The sequence below is a fragment of the Oncorhynchus keta genome, chromosome 17 (genome assembly GCF_023373465.1).
Source record: "Oncorhynchus keta strain PuntledgeMale-10-30-2019 chromosome 17, Oket_V2, whole genome shotgun sequence".
In the NCBI taxonomy this organism is placed as follows: Eukaryota; Metazoa; Chordata; class Actinopteri; order Salmoniformes; family Salmonidae; genus Oncorhynchus; species Oncorhynchus keta.
The window spans coordinates 878566-900990 of NC_068437.1; the positions used below are offsets into that span (position 1 = coordinate 878566).

Consider the following 22425-nt stretch of genomic DNA (forward strand, 5'->3'; position numbering starts at 1 on the left):
AGAAATTGCCAAGAAACTGAAGATCTCGTACAACGCCGTGTACTACTCCTTTCACAGAACAGCGCAAACCAGGCTCTAACCAGAATAGAAAGAGGAGTGGGAGGCCCCGGTGCACAACTGAGCAAGAGGACAAGTACATTAGAGTGTCACAAGTCCTCAACTGGCACCTTCATTAAATAGTATCCTCAAAACACGAGTCTCAACATCAACAGTGAAGAGGCGATTCCGGGATGACTATTTTAGCTGTGAAAGACCATGTTGATCATGTTAGCTAAGTTCACTAGGAAGCATATGTTGGTTGGAGAAAAAGTGCATTTGGTCTACTTACCACTGTTTAGCCAACTGTACAAAGTTTCTACTGGTAGGTTGCAAAGTAAACATTACCAGCTAACAGTACATCAGCAAATAAGCCCATCTGCATGTTCTGCTGCTTGACAGGCAGAGCCTACAAAGGATGGAACATGAATCTAAACCACTCATACTTGTTATATATCCAATTAACCTAACTGAAATTGCATGATCAACTGATGTTTACTGATCATGAGAAGCATGCAGTTATTTGCTGTATAACTCTGATGATATAGCAAAATGTGTTTTGCATTGAATAATTGAATACAATTTGTAGTTCTGACTATGATATTACAACGAAATAGTTAACATTTATTTAACAATCCCTTGAAAACGGCACTCGGTTGTCAAAATGGTTTTTGCAGAGCTGGGGGGCAAATCGAATGCTCTGCAATCTATTATATGGTGACATCATAATAGAAATGTCTGACGCAATCCCCATTGACTTGCTGATGAAATATAGTGTCTGGAAAATCACTTGCTTCTTCTTTCACAATCACATACTCCCTGGGGTAATAACAAAGTGAAACCATTGTAAAATGTCAAAAAGCAGCAAAATTGAAAGGTTCCAAGAATGGTTTCTGTTGGTTGTAATTTGTGTGAGTGTTTATGCGTAAGCCATCATATAAGTGAGGTTTACAACCCTGCAAAGTGCAGACTGTACAATCCACATGGGAATGCTGTGTAAACGGCAGGGTAGCCTAGTGGTTAGAGCGTTAGACTATTAACCGGAAGGTTGCAAGTTCAAACCCCCGAGCTGACAAGGTACAAATCTGTCATTCTACCCCTGAACAGGCAGTTAACCCTCTGTTCCTAGGCCTTCACTGAAAATAAGAATTTGTTCTTAACTGACTAGCCTAGTTAAATCATTTAAAAAAACTCACAGTAAAGACTGAAAGATGGATCCTGTAAAATCAATTGTTTCTCCTTCACAATCACATAGTACGTTGGGTGATAACAAAGTGAAAGCGATGGATGTTTCAAATGACACCTTATTCAATATATATGGTGGGGAATTACTTTGGACCAGAACTGTCTCTAAACAACAGTAGTGCACTTATATACGGAATAAAGTTTCTATGCGCCGTTTCTTAGTGGGATTTTTTTGCATTTGATGTTGCCACGTAGAATTTTGCCAATAAACGTTGTTTTATGTGTCTCTTCACAGATCTCCACACTATGCATGCCCAGAGGTTATAAGGGTGAGTATGCATTAGTTTACTCTTCAAGGGCACGATTCTGTCCTAGGAACTGTATGCCTTTCCTATGATTTCCTTTCCCACGCACTTCTCAGTAGTTGGTATTCAGACTTACCTAATGCAGGTGCTCGTGCTGAATAAATTGAATTCAACCGTTGGAAAACCCTCCAACATGCTGACCAACAGATTTTCTCATGGAGTTTTCATTCAATAGGGTTTTCTTGACAGACTCACGAGAATATTCTATAGAAACGGTTCAGAATATTAGGGATCAATGAAAGAAAATGTGTAAATACATGCATATTGTATTTGTGTCCTATTCAGCGCCCATTGGTAGATTTAAAAATACTCTGATCTTGTATATTATTTACGGTTGGGAAAGTATTTATGAATAATACTTTTTTTTTTTAAGTTTGGAGAGCCGCTACGCACAGAATATATTGGTGAATCAAGAACACATTGGTTTGATTCATCCTGAAAGTTGCCTTATTCAATTGTTCAATCTATTTGGGGCTCCCAAGTGGAGTACCGGTCTAAGGCACTGCATCTCAGTGCTTGAGGCATCACTACAGACACTCTGGTATGAATCCAGGCTGTTTCACAACCGGATGTGATTGGGAGTCCCATAGGGCAGCGCACAATTGGCCCAGCGTCGTCTGGGTTTGGCTGGTGTAGGCCGTCATTGTAAATAAGAATGTGTTCTTAACTGACTTGCCTAGTTAAATAAAAGTTCAATTTAAAAAATTAAAACCAAATAAAAAAATATATTTGAAGGTGAGACAAGTGTACAACAGGGGTTGTGCTAGCCTAATATCCTCAGGAATCCTCAGGAACAACCACATGAACGTGACAGAGGAAAGAAAGGTAAACCGACAATGTAATGGAATGTTGCAAAATGTAAGGAACCTAACACTAAAGTGAAGTGTAGGCTATGTGGGTAGCTGACTGTGGCTACTGATAGTGGCTAATTTTACCGCATACAAATTGTAGAAATACAGTGATAAGTCTGGTCATATAATTAAAACATTCTAGAAATCATAAATAAACTCGGTAGGTTTGGCGCTATACTGTCATTTGCGTATGGCTACAGAAGCCTATAGCTTGGGTCTCCAAATTTCACCCCTGCAAGTTATAAGGCCAGCATGTAATAAAATGCCCTATAGAAAAGCTGATATGTTGATATGCTTCCATTTGCTGACATATGACTGGTTTCACATTTCTCTCCAGCGAAAGGTCAAATAGATCTAAAACAATAATCATATATATTTACAATCCCCTTATCCAAACAGCATACTACACTCAAAAAAATAAATATAAACTCAACATGTAATGTGTAGGTCCCATGTTTCATGAGCTGAAGTAAAAAATCCCAGAAATATTCCGTACGCACAAAAAGCTTCTCTCAAATTTTGTGCGCACATTTTTTTACATCCCTATTAGTGACCATTTCCCCTTTGCCAATATAATCCATCCACCTTACAGGTGTGGCATATCAAGAAGCCGATTAAACAGCATGTTCATTACACAAGTGCACCTTGTGCTGGGGACAATACAATTGTTTTATTTCAATCGACTTATATGAACTGAGTAAACTCAGTAAAATAAAAAAAATGTCATGTTTCGTTTATATATTTTTTTCAGTATAATTTACCTAGCTCATATATCAATAGCTCTTGTTAATTTGTAAATTACAGTGCATGGAGAATTGTCATTTCTATCCGAAAAAATAAAGCAGACGTTCCACTTGAAACTGACAGGTTGCTTGACCTTATTCATTGTTTCATCACGAGTAACGGTGGTGGAATTATGAGGGATTTAAATCAAGGTCACCTCCACCACACCTTCTTTTGTTTGATCTCCACCCCAAACAAATAACGGGTGCTATTCTCATGCTTAAGAATACACGTAGAGAGAAAAGCACATAAAAAGGGAATTACATTCCCTTAACTCGGAATTACCCCAAAATGAGGTTGATCCATGATCCTCCTCTGAGATATTAGCCTTCACTTAAAAATTCCTATGTTTCTCTTAATTTTTTCTCTCTCTCTTTGTCTTTCTCTCTCTCTCTTAGGGGGAGAAGTATGACGGCAGAAAAGCAGACGTGTGGAGCTGTGGGGTCATCCTCTTTGCCCTATTGGTGGTGAGTGTCAACTTTCACCCTTTGAATTGAATAAACTATTAATCCCACAAGGGGAAATTGGATTTGCCACCAGCAAGAGACGTACAGAAACAATATGCGCTTGCATACATCAGAGTACACTGGTGGCTGGTTCAATAGCCCCAACGCATGACTTGGATTACTAGCTAATGGATTACTAATGGAATGGACTAAAATCCTGACCCCAACCTTAGATATACTAGCGCAACAACAATATCATCTGAGCACTTTGGTCTTTTCTAGCCTGACCATATGTAACAGTATAACTTTAAACCGTCCCCTCGCCCATACCCGGGCGCGAACCAGGGACCCTCTGCACACATCAACAACAGTCACCCACAAAGCATCGTTACCCATCACTCCACAAAAGCCGCAGCCCTTGCAGGGCAAGGGGAACCACTACTTCAAGGTCTCTGAGCAAGTGATGTCACCGATTGAAATGCTAGTAGTGCGCACCACCGCTAACTAGCTAGCCGCTTCACATCCGTTATACATAGGGACTACTTTGTTTGGCCACAGTTAGCCTCCCATTCTCTCCCTGTGTTTTGGCTATAATATAGAAGGCCCTGAAGCCTGGTGCCTTATTTCATAATCTAGGACTGTAGTTTCTCCACGTCCCTCCTCTATGAATAATGGATACAGCCACACAGACACTCTGCTTACTGAAATAAATACTAACTCAGACTGACTGTTTTTTGGCCACAGACCACTGTGTGTGTGTGCGTGCGTGTGCATGCATATGTGTTGGTGGGTTGGTGTTGGTGTTTGTGTGTGTGTGTGCGTGCGTGCGTGCGTGCGTGCACATTCATGCATGTGTTACACCAGGCCACTTAAACAAAGAACGACAAGTGCCGATGCATCTTCTAAGTCCCGTTCTCTTTCTATTCACATATGATTTGGTTTGTCATTATCTTTATCAATTTCTTTACTTTCCACCTTCCAAACAAAGTTTATTTCCATTTGTTTGAGTGTAAGTAAATGCTCTCTCTCTCTCCTGTCGAGCTGTGCTTAATCTGGGCTCCCTCTGTCCTGTTGCTGGCTAGGAGAGCACCATTTGTTGGATTGGATGAGACACTCTCATTCCCCTGCAGTTAATTTGTTACACAAGTCTTCCCCATCTCTGTCTTTCTCTCTCTTCCTTCCTTCCTTCTCTCTCTCGTATTCTTGATGTTCCTGTTGTATAACAAACAACCACATCTGCAGGGTGTCAGTCCGTCTTGATAAACGGTTGTGAGTGTTAAAGTAGGGAGGTGGAAAGAGAGAGAATGCAGAGTAATTATTAACACTGCAAGCCCTCTTCTCTGTTTACCTGTTTATTATTTATTTAGCATCACGTTTGAAGGGCAAATCTCACTAATTGGAGTGTTGCTGAATCATGTCGGAAACTCAGTTGTTTTTGTTTTGGGGAGTCTTGTTATTTTATTTCCTTGCCATCGCTTGATCTTTTTGATGAACTCTCAGCCATTGGGTTCCAAGTTAACACGTTTGGTCTGATGGCAACTTTGCCTCATAACTTTGCCACCCTCTACTTCCCTCTTTCCCCTGTCTCTCCCCCTACCCCATTTCTGGTCTCCCCCCTCTCAGGGTGCCCTTCCATTTGATGATGACAATCTGAGGAACCTGCTGGAGAAGGTGAAGCTAGGAGTGTTCCATATGCCCCACTTCATACCCCCAGACTGTCAGAACCTCCTCCGGGGCATGATCGAGGTAGACGCCACCAAACGGCTAACGGTCAGTTAAATGCTTGGTTGTTTAAACACGGGCTCGGATATATTTTTTTTGCTTTGGCCTAATGATTTTGCTGTCACAATAGGTCAGCAACCTTACACAAAGGACATGGGATTAACACAGCATCAGGTGCAAAGCAATTTCAAGGGTTACAGGTATTTCTTCCTCTCAAGGCCCCCACACCGGCCCATTTTTTCCCCCCCTTGAAACCCCCACTATTAAATAATGGCAATTCTGGGCCAAAAAAAGCTAACAAACTATTTTAACAGCCCACTTGGCTTAAGAGGGACCAGCCCATCTGGCATTTGCCAGAACTACCCTATGGCCAGTCTATACCTGAGTGGCTAGCTGCCTTGATTAAGGGCACAGTGACATTGAATGGTACCTGGGAACAGGGACCAGTAGCCCTCTGGTTGTCAGTTCAGTTCCCGCTATTTTTCAGCCCAGGGCTTGAAGCAGCAATCACCCCAGACTATTGTTCCACCTCTCTAACCTCTAGGCTACCCTACCACTCGGAGGGAAACATGATGCCAGTAGTCGTTCACTAAATTTGCTAATACAACCTTCATTCTGCCAAGCAAAACGTCTTTATAGTCATGCAGTTCCACATCTGTACTTGTGAATATGTGAGTATGCAAATTGACCAATACATTGACCCATTCATTGACCCATAAACTAGGACTATAAATTATTTAAGCAGGGTTCATACAGACATTGGCAAGTCAAATTCAAGGACTTTCACCACATAATTGTCCTTTTCAAGGACCTCAACCTCAATATCATTTATATCACTCTACAGGTAAAACAAAAAAAACTGGTTATTTTGGGGGGGAATGGATTTGTTTGGAAATCCAAGTTGAAGCCAACATTCGATCCACCCATGGTTTTACCGCAACAGAGTAGCTCAAGACTGAATTGAAGTGGTGGAAAACAAACTAAATCTCTCAAAAACGGATATAAAATTAAATCACAGATAATTAAAAAGGGAGCAGGAGAACTTATAAATTGGCTACAATCATTTAATACAAGGACTTTTCAAGCACCAAATTGAGGAAATGTCTGATTTTCAAGTTAGGCCTATTCCAGTGCTTGAATTTCTGAGCTCCTAATTCAAGTTTAATTAGGCTACTTCAAGCCCCTGGTATTGTTTAAAATTGCATATGTAACATGGAAAACAAAATGCATTTATCATGTTATTTCATTGCCAGGTCATATTGTGAATAAGCCCACTAGGCTATGTAATTTGTTGTCATTGTATGCCAAATAATTTATAGGACTAGCGTTGAGTGTTGCACAATAGTGTTGCACTATCCTACACAATTGTACACAGTAGACTCGATGTCCAATCCCAGGCACAAAAACATATGAAAACATGAACCCATTATCTTAATGCTTTATCTGTTAAATCTAACTAGACCCTGCTGTAAATCAAGCAGACACCAACTGATGATCAATATCAATTCACTTTGAGTGTACAAAACATTAAGGATACCTTCCTACTATTGAGTTGCCCCCCCTCCACCCCTTTCCCTCAGAACAGCCTCAATTCATTGGGGCATGGACTCTACAAGGTGTTGAAAGTGTTCCATAGGAATTCTGGCCAGTGTTGACTCCAGTGCTTCCCACAGTTGTGTCAAGTTGGCTAGGATGTCCTTTGGGTGGTGAACCATTCTTGATACACAAGGGGAAATATTGAGTGTGAAAAACCCACTAGCATAGCAGTTCTTGACACAAACCAGTGTGCCTGGCACCTTCTACTGTCATTGCACAAGGCCTGACCCAAATGCAGACAAAGGAGGCAGATGGTTGGAGTCTTACAATGTTTATTAAATCAAATGCGAGCACCAGCCAGAAAATGTGCCATGGGGAAAAATATCTGCATACTTGGTCTGAGGAAACACTGCTGAAGTGTCTGGGCTCTCATAAAAGTGAGAAGTTTGTCCCGCTCAGTAAAGCCTCAAACATAAATTGTCTATGGGCTACTTCTATGTCAATTAATGAGGTGGAAACACACCTCAAGTCAAACTGTTGTTAGAAAATAAAAAACATTGTAGAACTTGTTAGAGAAAAATTTGTTGAAACAGCCCATAGATAATTAGCAGGCAGTGCCAGTCTTGGTTTGAGGGTTCATCTGGTTAACTGTCCTGTTGCGTAAAAATCACATTTTGGAACAGTGCGTGCATTCTGTCATCACGCGCATAACAACATGTGTGCTGGGAGCGACAGTTAGTTGATAGTTGGAACTCGCACGTGAACAGGTTAAATATACAAAAAAATGATATAATAATAGTATACTTCAAATATGAAACTATTCTAGTTTGTCTTAAGTATACTATAAATATACTATTATTACACTTCAACACACTTATGGAAAGTGTACTTTATATTAATTATTTTTTATTTTAGTGTAATCGATATATGCTGTCATCTGCCTTCAATACACTTATGTACAGTCTTTTAGTATTATAGTCTTTGATTGAAGCTCAGTGTTAAATTCAAAACTCCCTACCATCATATCTAGGATAATATGACACCAATCTCAATGAAATCATCTTGATTGGAGGTACACAACACACTCCCCTCCTCCCTTCTTGAGCCGTCTGGCTGTTACCGAGAACCACATAACGGATTTTTGAAAAGGGTTGTTAGCAATTGATTTTTTAAGAGTACTTCTTCTACCTCCCTTTATTTCTACCTAGCTCAATTCTAGACATTGGATTAAAACTAGTTCATAAAGTGACCATTGCCGGATTGACTACATTTGTAGGTGCAACAGTTTTTATTAAATGTATAATTTTATCGCTCCCACGTGCACATTCCTGTCAGTTAAGAAACAACAATGTGCTACCTTTTTGTTGCATTTATGACAATGCTAACATCTTTTTTTTCAGCATAATCTCAGAGTTCTAATACCAGGTTGGTTGCTCAGCAACAACACAGTTGCCTGCGCCATGATGCCAGTCATAAGAAGTGAATCAATAAATGCAAACAAATATTTTGATTAGCTAGGTAGCCAACTAGCTAACGTTACATAGCTAACATTAGCTTGCGTCTACAGTCCATCAGGTCGGAAGTCATCATGTGTAAACTGTTGATCTAAACAATTGCGTGTAATCGGAGCACAAACAAATATTCACAAATAACTAGCAATCGTCCTTGGCTGCTATGATAACCAATTAACTTTAGCTAGCTAAGTAATCTTTGCCAAAGTATGATTCTAAAGTTTGCTAACATGTACTGCATTGCAAGTTCATCTGCCACAAAAGATCATACATTCTTACACACAACGTATCTAGTTAGTTATGTTAAGTTTAAAACAACCTAACTTTGGGAAACTTCCACTCTACTCATGTTCATTCGTATTGCACCGGCCAAGCTATGGTAAGATGAGGTAGTTAGAAATCAGACAGTTAGGACAAACACTGCGCTACATTTCCTCAAAGAGCAACCAAGACCACACAAACCATAGCAGAGAAAACAAATAGTTTTGTTCAGAAACAGTAAGCTACCACATATAGTAAAGGGTTGAAACCCAAACACACATGTAAACAGAACAATAGTTGTGCATGCTAGCTAGCATCAATTTACCAGACTCGACTGACAGGATAAAAAAAATATATATATATATATTTATTTCACCTTTATTTAACCAGGTAAGCTAGTTGAGAACTAGTTCTCATTTACAACTGCGGCCATGCCAAGATAAAGCAAAGCAGTGTGACAGAAACAACAACACATGGAATAAACAAGAGTACAGTCAATAACACAATAGAAAAAAAGAAAGTCTATATACAGTGTGTGCAAAAAGCATGAGAAGGTAAGGCAGTAAATGGGCCATAGTATCAAAGTAATTACACTATATCAGATTAACACTGGAGTGATAGATGAGCAGATGATGGTGTGTAAGTAGTGATACTGGTGTGCAAAAGAGCAGCAAAGTAAATAAAAACAATATGGGGATGAGGTCGGTAGATTGGGTGGGCTATTTACAGATGGAATATGTACAGCTGCAGCGATCGGTTAGCTGCTCAGATAGCTGATGTTTAAAGTTGGTGAGGGAAATAAAAGTCTCCACCTTCAGCGATTTTTGCAATTTGTTCCAGTCACTGGCAGCAGAGAACTGGAAGGAAAGTCGGCCAAAGGAGGTGTTGGCTTTGGGGATGACCAGTGAGATATACGTACCTGCTGGAGCGCGTGCTACGGGTGGGTGTTGTTAGCGTGACCAGTGAGCTGAGATAAGGCAGAGCTTTACTTAGCATAGACCTCTAGATGACCTGGAGCCAGTGGGTCTGGCGACGAATATGTAGCGAGGGCCAACCGACTAGAGCATACAGGTTGCAGTGGTGGGTGGTATAAGGCGCTTTGGTAACTAAACGAATGGCACTGTGATAGACTACATCCAATTTGCTGTTTAGATTATTGGAAGCTATTTTGTAGATGACATCGCCGAAGTCAAGGATCAGTTTTACTAGCGTGAGTGAAGGAGGCTTTGTTGCGAAGTAGAAAGCTGATTCTAGATTTGATTTTGGATTGGATTGATATGAGTCTGGAAGGAGAGTTTACAGTCTAGCCAGACACCTAGGTATTTGTAGTTGTCCATGTTTTCTAGGTCAACCGTCCAGAGTAGTGATGCTAGTCGCACAGTACTGTCTTTTATCGATGGCTGTTATGATATCGTTTAGTACTTTGAGCATTCCAGAGGTGCACCCTTGACCAGCTCGGAAACCGGATTGCACAGCGGAGAAGGTACGGTGGGATTCAAAATGGCCAGTGATCTGTTTATTAACTTGGCTTTCAAAGACTTTAGAAAGGCAGGGCAGGATGGATATAGGTCTGTAACAGTTTGGGTCTAGAGTGTCACCCCCTTTGAAGAGGGTCCTCGGACGAAACGAAAGAGAGGTTGAACAGACTGGTAACAGGGGTTGCAACAATGGCGGTGGATAATTTTAGAGAGATCAAACGTGTAGAATAAATTCCAGCTCCAGCACAAACTCTTTCTCTGCTGTCTTGTCATTTTTATAATCCAAATATGTGCTGACTGATCAACACATTGTCAAATAATTTTCAGTATGTTCACAGAAAATCTGAAGTCGCCATGCAAAAGTGAAACTTATTCAGGGGGCTGCACATGGTACAACAACAATATCACTCAGAACTACTGCTTGCAAGACATTCTGTGTGCCAGTCTGGTCTCATAGACTCGACGTAACATGGTAAACATAAAGCTGGGGCACTGATTTTAGTAGAATATGTTAGGTTTGGTATGATATGATATGGTTACGTAAGACAGAAGGTTACTTAAAACACTTTCCTGCAGTCAAGTGACCAAATTACCCTCTAGTGTGCACAAGACAATAATCCAAAACACACAATCAAGTCTACATGAAAATGTCTAAAAAGCAACAAATTTGAAGTTTTGGAATGGCTAGTCAAAGTCCAGACCTAATCCCAATTGAGATGTGGTGGCAGGACCTGAAATTAGTGGTTCATGCTTGAAAACCCACGAACGTCGCAGTTGTAAAGCAGTTCTGCATACAAGAGAGTGGGCCAGAAGTCCTCCACAGCGATGTGACAGACTGATCAACAACTACAACAAGCATTTGGTTGCAGTCATTGCAGATAAAGGTGGCACAACCAGTTATTGAGTATTACGGGGAAATTACTGTACTTTTCCACACAGGGAATTGGGTATTGCACAACTTTGTTAATTATGTAAATAAATTTAAATTTAAATTAAAGTCTGCTAAATGACTTAAATGTAAATGTAAATGTAATTTCTTTTGTTATTTGTAAACTCAGGTTCCCTTTATCTATTATTAGGTTTTGATTGAAGAGCCAATAACATTCAAATATATGCAAAAATAGAGAATATCAGGGGGCAAATACATTTTCACGGCACCATATGTCACTGTATATAATTTGGCTGTATATATTTTTAGATATAGGCCTATTGTAAACGTGTTTTATTGTTGCGTTGCAATCTTCATTTCTAAAAGAACATACAAGTGCTAAAATAACTTTCATCTACATACTATTTTGACCGAGGCAATGAACTGTCCATGGATTAGCATAGCAATTGATATAACGGGACCATATTTGAGCATAATTCAAAATTACACAGGTAAATTTACATTTACAGAAATCAGGGATGCAGACAGGCTCTCTCTATCTGAGATACTGTGTCCAACACACCGTTTTTTATGCTGGGCACCTTCTTACCAAAAAAGGATGTTATTATGATATATATTTTTCAATTAAATACTTTGCTAAAATAAAAGTTTGGGCATGCACCACATTACTACAAGACAAACCAGCAAAACGTGTGTTCATTTAATTTCAAAAAGCATGAAAAGGTAGCAAAATGGGATAATGTCTTATTATGGAGTGTGAAGAATCCAATTCTTTACCTTGTATGCAATACAAATCATGTTATTGTGGAAGCACCTCCTCTAAGAGTATGAACTAGGCCGTTTGAGAAGGTTTGAATCCTAAGCAAACTGCCTACACATCATACTTCAAATTTATTATTTTTCAGTATACGATATGTTCACTATCATTAAACTTAAACACACTCATTAAAAATGTACTTCAATTTCAAACACTTTACTTGTAATTTAGTATATTCATTCAATATATACCTGGAGCTGTTTTTAAGTTGACACGTTGATTTTCTTCATGAAATTCTGCTTGTGAGTGATCAATTACACTATAAGTATACAGTGCCTTGCAAAAGTATTCATACCTCTTGGATTTCTTCAAATTTATTGTGTTGCAAAGTGGGATAACTTTATTTAATTGTCACTTGTTGTCAACAATGAACTCAAAATACTTGTAATGTCAAAGTGAGAAAAAAAGTAATGATTACGAATAATACAATTTGGTAATTACAATACTTTTGTTGCATAATTATTCAGCCCCTTTGTTTAGGCAAGCCTAAATTAGTTCAGGAGTAAAATCTGGCTTAACAAATCACATAATATGTTACATGGACTCTGTGTGAAATAATAAGGGCTGACATTATTTTTGAAAGACTAACCCTTCGTCTGAAGAGGAGTAAGGATCGGACCAAGATGCGGCGTGGTAAGTGTTTGTCATTTTAATGGAAAACTGAACACTACAAAGTGACAACCGTGACGCTAATGCAACACTGTGCTAACAAGTAACATAACATAGACAATCACCCACAACCCACAATGACAAAACAGGCTACCTAAATATGGTTCCCAATCAGAGACAATGACTAACACCTGCCTTTGATTGAGAACCATATCAGGCCAAACACAGAAACAGACAAACTAGACATACAACATAGAATTCCCACTCAGATCACACCCTGACCAAACAAAACATATAAACATGCAAAGCAAACTATGGTCAGGGCGTGACATATAAAGAAGGGCAGTGATTGGTAGATGGGTAACAATATCAAATCAGACATTGAATATATCTTTAAGCATGTCTCGTTAATAATTATGCTGTGGATTATGTATTAAACCACTAAGACACATCACAGACACAGTCATCCTTCTGAACTGCAGGACAGGAATAAAGATGCTCAGGGATGTTACCATGATTTTAAAACAGTTACAAAGTTCAATGGCTGTGATGGGAGAAAACTGAGGATGAATCAACAACATTGTAGTGACTCCACAATAATGACTTAAATGACAGAGTGAAAAGAAAAATCTAAATATACAAAACATGCATGTTGTATGCAACAAGGCACTCCCGAGTGGCGCAGCGGTCTAAGGCACTGCATTTCAGTGCTTGAGGCATCACTACAGACCCTGGTTTGATTCCAGTCTGTATCACAACCGGCCGTGATTGGGAGTCCAATAGGGGCGGCGCACAATTGGCCCAATGTCGTTTGGGTTTGGCCAGGGTAGACCGTCATTGTAAATAAGAATGTATTCTTAACTGACTTGCCTAGTTTTAATAAAGGTTAAATAAAAAAATCAACTAAATTAAGTAATACTGCAAAAACAAAAAAACATTGCAAAGGAATATACCTATATATATATATGTTTGGGGCAAATCCAACACAACCCATCACTGAGTAACTTCCGCCTGGTGGTGGCTGCATCATGGTATGGGCATGCTTGACATTGGAAAATACTGCAGAGTTTTTCAGGATATAAATAAATGGGATTGTCACGCGGGGTTAGGTGTGTGAGGAAGCAATCAGGCGCAGAGAGTTCCACAGGGAAAAAGTGCACTTTATTCCGGCACAAACAAACAAGCCCACAACACAGGGCGTGGAAATATATGGACCACCCAAAACACAGGGTGCCAGGTCCAGAACACGAACACACCTAACTAACGCACACACATAACACAAAATTAATCCCGCACAAAACAAGGGCGGGTAAACGTACTTTAAATAAGGAAGCCCATCAAGCACACACAAAAGGTCACAGGTGAAACTTATAAGACAAAACAAACAGACAACGAAAAAGGGATCGGTGGCGACTAGTAGGCCGGTGACGACGACCACCAAGCTGCGCCCTCCCCCTGACGCGCGGCTCCTGAAACGCGCCGCCACCGGCCTCAAGGGCGACCCGGAGGGCGGCGGAAGTCTCTCAGGAGAGAAGGATCCAAAATGTCCCCCAAGGGTACCCAGCACCTCTCCTCCGGACCGTACCCCTCCCAGTCCACAAGGTACTGTAGGCCCCTCACCCAGCATCTCGAGTCCAGAATGCCACGTACTGTGTACGCCGGGGACCCCTCGATGTCCAGAGGGGGTGGAGGGACCTCAGGCACCTCACCTTCATGAAGGGGACCAGCCACCACCGGCCTTAGGAGAGACACATGAAACTAGAGGTTAATACGATAATACCTAGGAAGTTGTAACCTGTAACACACCTCGTTTATTCTCCTCAGGTCTTTAAATGGCCCCACACAGAAGAGGAGCGCTGAACAGCACCGCAGTGAGGCCCCCGTGTTCGCACCGGGGGACCGGGTCTGGCTCTCAACCCGAAACCTGCCCCAGCGTCCGGCAGGGCAGGTGGAGGGGCAGGTTTCGGGTCGAGAGCCAGACCCGGTCCCCCGGTGCGAACACGGGGGCCTCACTGCGGTGCTGGTCAGTGCTCCTCTTCTGCCTTTCCCCCGCCAGTCTCAGCGACTCCTGGACAGCTTTCCAGGTGTCCTTGGAGCGCTATACCAATTCCTCTACCGCAGGAGCCTCGGTCTAGCTCTGATGCCATGGGGCCAGGACAGGCTGGTATCCCAACACACACTGAAAAGGGGACATGTTCATTGAGGAGTGGTGGAGGGAGTTCTGAGCAAGCTCAGCCCAAGGAACATACCTCGCCCACTCACCAGGCCGGTCCCAGCAATATGATCGCAGAAACCTGCCCACATCCTGGTTTACGCGCTCCACCTGCCCATTACTCTCGGGGTGAAAACCCGAGTTCAAGCTGACCGAGACCCCCAGTCTCTCCATAAATGCCCTCCAAACTCTGGACGTGAATTGGGGGCCCTGATCAGAAACAATGTCCTCAGGCACCCCATAGTACTGGTAGACATGGGTAAACAGGGCCTCCGCAGTCTGCAGGGCCTTAGGGAGACCGGGCAACGTGATGAGACGGCAGGACTTAGAAAACTGATCCACAACGACCAGGATCGTAGTACCTCCCTGGGACGGGGGAAGGTCGGTAAGAAAGTCCACCGATAATTGTGTCCACGGCCGTTGTGGAACGGGGAGGGTCTGTCATAAAATCTCACGTTCTTAGCCAACGTGGGCCACCAGTATCTCCCTCTAAGACTCCGCAATGTCCATTTGATGCCAGGATGACCCGAAGGAGGGTAGAGTATGAGCCCAATGGATTAGTTTATCACGGACCCCCCTGAGCCCCTGCTGGACACTGGGAGGGGGCAGCTCTAACCGTGATGCCCTCTCTATTTCCGCGTCCACCTCCCATACTACCCGTGCCATGAGACATGAAGGTGGAATGATGGGAGTCGGCTCAACGGACCGCTCCTCGGTATCATAGAGGTGGGACAGCGCATCGGCTTTGGTGTTTTGGGAACCTGGCCAGTACGAGATGGTAAAACGAAACCGGGTAAAAAACATGGCTCATCTAACCTGATGCGGATTTAGCCTCCTCGCTGCCCGGATATACTTGAGATTACGATGGTCAGTCCAGATGAGAAAAGGGTGCTTAGCCCCCTCAAACCAATGTCTCCACACCTTCAGAGCCTTGACTACAGCTAACAACTCCCGGTCCCCCACATCATAGTTTAGCTCCGCCGGACCGAGCTTCCTCGAAAAGAAGGCACAGGGGCCGAGCTTTGGTGGCACGCCCGAACGCTGGGACAGCACGGCCCCGACCCCAGCCTCGGACGCGTCCACCTCCACTATGAACGCTAAAGAGGGGTCCGGATGCACCAACACGGGCTCATTGGTGAACAGCTCCTTCAGACGACTGAAAGCTCTGCCCGCCTCTGCTGACCAACGCAAGCTGACCAACGCAAGCGCACCGGTCCTCCCTTTAGCAGTGAGGTAATGGGAGCAGCCACCTGACCAAAACCCCGGATAAACCTCCGGTAGTAATTGGCAAACCCTAAAAACCGCTGCACCTCTTTCACCGTGTTCGGAGTCGGCCAATTACGCACGGCTGTAACGGCGTCACACTCCATCACCATCCCGGAGGTGGAAATACAATAACCCAGGAAGGAAACGGCCTGTTTGAAGAACACACATTTCTCGGCCATGCAATACAGGTCATTCTCCAACAGTCGCCCAAGTACCTTACGCACCAGAGACACGCGCGCCGCGCAGAATAGATCAAATGTCATCTATGTACACAACCACTCCCTGCCCGAGCAGGTCTCGGAGAATCTCGTCTACAAAGGATTGGAAGGCAGCTGGACCATTTTTCAACTCACTTTCAACAATGGCCAGATGTAGTACTACTGCGGTTTTCCACTCATCTCCTCCCCAGATACGCACCAGATTGTACGCACTCCAGTTTTGTGAAGAAGCGCGCCCCGTGAAATGATTCCACCGCCATAGCGATGAGAGGTAGTGGGTAACTAAACCCCACTGTGATAGAATTTAGACCTCGATAATCAATGCACGAACGCAGACCTCCCTTCTTCTTCACAAAAAAGAAGCTCGAGGAGACGGGTGATGCGGAGGGCCGAATGTACCCCTGTCCCAACGATTCAGCAACTTATGTCTCCATAGCTACTGTCTCCTCCTGGGACAATGGGTACAGATGACTCCTAGGAAGTGCAGCGTTCTCCAGGAGGTCTATCGCACAGTCCCCTGGATGATGGGGTGGTAATTGGGTCACCTTCCTTTTACTGAAGGCGATAGCCAAATCGGCATATTCAGAGGGAATGCGCACGGTGGAAACCTGGTCTGGATTCTCCACCGTAGTCTCACCAACAGCAACTCCTATACACCTGCCCGAACACTCCTCTGACCACCCTCTAAGAGTCCCCTGTCGCCAGGAAATCACTGGGTTGTGCTGAGCTAGCCAGGGAATTCCCAACACCACTGGAAACAAAGGTGAATCGATAAGGAACAGACTAATCCGCTACTTATGACCTCCCCTGCGTTACCATTTCCAGTGGCACCGTTGCCTCTCTGATCACTCCTGACTCTAATGGTCGGCTATCTAAAGAGTACACAGGGAAAGGTAGGCCTAACGACACAAGGGGAATCCCTAGCCTTAACGCGAGCCCACGATCCATGAAGTTCCCAGCTGCGCCTGAATCGACTTGCGCCTTATGCTGTACAGCTGCAGAAAACCCAGGAAAAGAGGTTAACGCAAACTTATGACCGACAGGAAGTTCTGGGTAAGTCTGGTGCTGACTCACCTGCGGTGACCGAGTAATCCCGCACAAAACAAGGGCAGGTAAACTTTAAATACTTTCATTAAATAAATGTATCTTGCTAATTCTATCATAGTTCTAAAAGGTAGACATCACACCTTTAGTATGCTTTGCGAAATATCAAAAAATCTATTATGGGAGCTTGCCTAAGCTACCCACAAACATTTTTGCACTATTCTGCCTCCACATTTTTGGCGCCTTGGCGATTCACCCAACGAAAAGCAGCTGTACTAGTCTTCTCATACAGAAAGACTAAAAACCATTGCATATGAGAAATGCACACACAAAAGGACACAGGTGAAACTAATAAGACAAAACAAACAGACAACGAAAAAGGGAATGGCGGCGGCTAGTAGGCCGGTGACGACGACCGCCGAGCACCGCCGAACAGGCAGGGGAGCCAACTTCGGAGGAAGTTGTAACAGGGATAGAGCTAATCACAGGCAAAATCCTTGCGGAAAACCTGCTTCAGTCTGCTTTACAATCGACAATGGGAGAGGAATTCACCTTTCAGCAAGCCATGAACCTACATCTCAAATCTCCACTAGCTGCTTACCAAGAAAACATTGAATGTTCCTAAATGGCAAAGTTACAGTTTTGAATTACATCTTTAAATCTGCTTGAAAATCTATGGCAAGACATGAAAATGGCTGTCTAACCATTATCCCCAACATCTTGACAGTGCTTGAAGAACTATGGAAATAATAAATGGCTAATATTGCACAATCCAGGTGTGTACAGCTCTTAAAGACTTACCCAAGAAGACTAATTTCTGTAATTGTTTCTACCATTTATTAAATCAGGGAGCTGAACAATTGTATATTTTTTATTTAATTTAAATCAATCTTTAATATTGTTTATTTTATTGGATTGTTGCCAATAACATTGTAACAATACAAGGGATATGAATACTTTGCCTGGTACTATACTTTCAGTGCCAATAATGTGTTTGAAGTTCAGAGAAAGTTGACATTGATAACGCTTGTTTAGTCCACATAAGGAAACATGCAGAGAGTATACTTTTCATATCTCCATTTTTTATTTATTTAAGTGTACTTTAAAAAAGAAGTATATTTAACTTAAATGTCCACAAATTATATTGCAAGTATACTTTCAAAAACTCGTGTGCAAAAAAATGTATATTACCCAGCCTCCTTTTCTGCAGCTGAAGTTTTGGCTGTTATTTTTTGACCTTACTGCAAAACAGCCCATACAAATGCAATGAACAACGTATTCACTACATGGAACAGCAGATAGTCCATCCCCGAAATCTGAAAGAAGTTTGTTCTGAAGTGTCTGTCCTATATCTAAGATATACCGTACTTAAATATATACAAAATATACGAATGAAGTTCGATTTAAGTATATTTAAAATGATCTAAATTGGCCCTGAAGCAAACATCCTAGCGTCTCTTCCAATCATCTCATCCTGTCCGTCTGTACACCCAAATTAAGTGTGTGTGTATGACTTCCAGACTTATTAGAATATCATAACATAGAGTGGTTCATCATGGGTGGAATAATACCCTCATCAAGACGACAGGAGAATTAGCAGACACACACACATACACAATATTTCAGTTTGAAATGCAGGGTCAAATCAATCAGTTAATCAAATGAACCCAGGTGCTCAATCACGTACTCAACGTATGTAAATTCAAGAAGACTATACTTCCAGAGGGGCCATAAAAAGGCACTGTCAATTCACCTCTCAGGGGATTGTCTTTGTGCTTCAACATTGAGACTCTCTCTCGTTCGCTCTCACACACGCACATGCACACACACACTCACAAATGTTTGGATTCGATCACTTTGTGAGGGAAAGCAACAAGTTCCTTGAGAGATTACTTCATAGGTTCCTTGATCTGAAACCTTAGTTCAATATAGCAACTTGCTATTCTATGTCCTCTTTAATAAAGTCTATGGCAGCAGCAATTGCTATAAGGGCACAGAGAATCAGATGAAAAAGCAATTTATATTGACAATGACATTCATAGTCCACTGCACCGGTCACACCTTGGGTTCATTCTATGGGTTGTCTTTTCTTTTTATTGTTTTCTTCTCTGTTTATCTCTTTCTCATGGTCCTCTCAGACAATGAGCTGTAGTCTTTCTGCCCACGGGGTACTGGGCAGAGGCCAACTCATGGCACTGCTCACCAGCGCAGAGAGAGAGAGAGAGAGAGAGAGAGAGAGAGAGAGAAATAGAGACCACCTTTGAGCCAGAGGGCTTGGCAGGGTTAAAGGAGTGTGTATGACTGTGTATAATGCTCTGGTCTGACTTCATTTTTTTCTCTCTCTCTCTCTCTCTCTCTCTCTCTCTCTCTCTCTCGCACTATTTACAAACCATACAAACCATACAGCCTGCTGCACTGTACTACAGTATCCATTCCCACCTTCAACAACCTGTTTGCTCTCTGAACTGGCTTATATTGGTTGTGTCGCATCATTTCAAACAGGTTAAATCAATTTTGAGTGGTTGTGTTCAATCAATGACATATGTTCTCTATTTGTATTTGATTGTTGCCACTTGTGTTTACCAGTATGGATGACATGTGCATTAGAGTGCAGAATGTGTTTTGAGAATGAGAATGTGTTTAGAGTTTTGCTGAAAAGTCTAAGTGAGATCTACAAATTGTGTTTTACCATGTGAAATGGTTTAAGGTATTGACAACAGACTGCATAATTAGCTAAACGAGTCTATGTTCAGTCAATGGGTTTTAGTGTTTTAGCAATTGAGAAAAACTGTAATATTGTATTGTCTTTTAAAATCGATAATGTTGTGATAATTTTGTTTGATTACTCATGAAATGGGTAGTGTTTTTTTAGGCAACAGTCTGAAACAGGGAGCTACTTGTCCAATAAGAAATGCACATTTTATTTTTCCAAAACGTTTTAAAGCATTTTGCTACTGGGTGCCCGGATGAAAATGACCAGACTTGTGTATGTGTAAATGGCTTGTGTATGTGTAAATGGCTTGTGTGTTTACATTTCTCCTTTCTTTCTCTCCTACAGTTAGAACATATTCAGAAGCACAACTGGTACATGTGAGTGTACTTTTCTTTTCTTTCTTTTCATCCTAATGTTCTCTCTGTGATTCGGGATTTCAAAGGGACAAAGGAAGAGTTAGGATAAATTGGATAAAAGTAGTCAAAGGTGGGGAGACGATGGTGATGGGAGGGAGGGATGTCTCAGTTGGTCTGGGTTAAGAGGAGGAAGCAAGGGAGCGGGAAGCGCGCATTAGAGAAAAGTTTGTTTTTGCGCGTGTGTGTGCGTCTTTTCTGATGAATGGCCTCGCCATATCAGCAGCAAGGACAGAGATCCAACACATCTACTAACTTCGGAGGGAGAGAGAGAGAGAGAGAGAGAGAGAGAGAGAGAGAGAGAGAGAGAGAGAGAGAGAGAGAGAGAGAGAGAGAGAGAGAGAGAGAGAGAGAGAGAGAGAGAGAGAGAAACCGGGCCTCAAGGGGACCCCACTTTGAGGCAATGAACAGTCACTTTGACTGCAACATTGGAACAGTCTAATATATACGTTTCATTTATGCGATCAGAAAAATAATATTTTGCTTGTGTTTCTAAAGGTCTTGTGTAAAAAAAAAATATCATAGAACACAATGGCATTTTTATACGTTTATGTTACTGTAGACAATCTGCTGCCTCACATGTGGAGGGCATGGAACAGCGGTTCATCTTGGAAAAAGTTTTTAAATATAATTAATTTCTTTAATTTCGAGAGTTACTTGATGAAGGTAAGTGTTTTGGAAACCTCAGAATTTGCTGTTTCTGATACCATATAGGAATCAAAATGTCTTACCTGAATGTGACTCTGTAGGAAGATAAATGAAAGTTAATGACTGGCGGTGAATGAGGGGTGTGGCGGAAATGTTTGTTTCCAAAAATGACGCTAATTCTGTTTGTGATATCAAAATTCTAACAACATACAGAGCCTTCAGAACGTGTTCACACCCATTGACTTCTTCCACGTTTTGTTGTGCTACAGCCTGAATTTAAAATGGATTCAACTGAGATTTTGTGTCACTGGCCGACACACAATATCCGATAATGTCAAAGTGGAATTATGTTTGTCGAAATGTTCAAAAATGAATAACAAATGAAAATATGAAATGTCTTGAGTCAATGAGTATTCAACCACGTTGTTATTGCAAGCCTAAATAAGTTCAGGAGTCAAAATTTGCTTAACAAGTCACATGACGTATGGTCCAATGTCACACAATTTTTATTTTGTGTTTTTTTTTTAACTAGGCAAGTCAGTTAAGAACAAACTTACAATGACAGCCTACCGGTGAACAGTGGGTTAACTGCATTGTTCAGGGGTAGAACGACAGATTTTTACCTTGTCAACCTCGGGGATTTGATCCAGCAACCTTTCAGTTACTGGTCCAACGCTCTAACCACTGGGCTACCTGCCGCAAAGAAGGGCACCTATAAAAAGCAGACATTGAATATCCCTTTGAGCATGGTGAGCACCCTAACAAAAGAGAACCCTTAAAACGCAAGAGTGTATTTTATCCCTGGAATTCAATCCAGATTAGGATGGGATTCCTTTGGCTGATCCTTGCACTCTGTGTCCTTGTCGAATCCAAACAACCATATGTACTAACAAGCGGATCCCCAGTGGATATCTTCCCTGCGAACCAGAGAGTGTACATCCGCCTAGACGCTGAGAACGTGTACCGCAAACACATTCCCCCCAGCGCACACTTGAGTTGGGCTGGGACTGATTGGACCGGACAAGCAGTTAAAGGTTCACCCTTTTTGAATGTTATATTGTTTGTGTGCATCTCTGCGTGATGTTCTATCTATTTCCTGGGTCATTTCATGTTTTCATGTGTATCTGAGTTATTGGTGTTCAAGCAGGCAGAAATCCGTCCAGTATGACGTGGCACTGTGTTAGTCGCTCTCACTACACTGGAAGTTAATAGGATGACTTTTAGATAGCGAAAACATCTATCATACATGTCAGATTTCAATACCGGCATATGCCTTAACGGGAGGGTGTATTTTTTCGTTTGAGCCATGGACCATATTTTTGCAATATTCCTACCTCGAGAAATGTTTTATTTAAAGGAGGGTCTAGCACATTTTTCATATTTGTCTGCCTCTTCAGTCCAGGGTGCATTGCATGGTGCAGT

The 22425-nt window shown here is 42.0% G+C and overlaps 1 protein-coding gene across 5 annotated transcripts in view; it reads left to right on the forward strand.

The window, feature by feature from the left end:
- The window catches only part of brsk2a (BR serine/threonine kinase 2a), a 433387-nt gene that overhangs the window by 337930 nt on the left and 73032 nt on the right, over positions 1 to 22425 (forward strand). For all 5 annotated transcript variants that reach the window (XM_052465216.1, XM_052465218.1, XM_052465220.1 and 2 more), the window contains exons 6-9: positions 1517 to 1550; positions 3619 to 3687; positions 5290 to 5436; positions 20288 to 20319. In XM_052465216.1, the coding sequence (XP_052321176.1) occupies positions 1517 to 1550; positions 3619 to 3687; positions 5290 to 5436; positions 20288 to 20319 (282 nt within the window). The remainder of the gene's footprint in view (positions 1 to 1516; positions 1551 to 3618; positions 3688 to 5289; positions 5437 to 20287; positions 20320 to 22425) is intronic.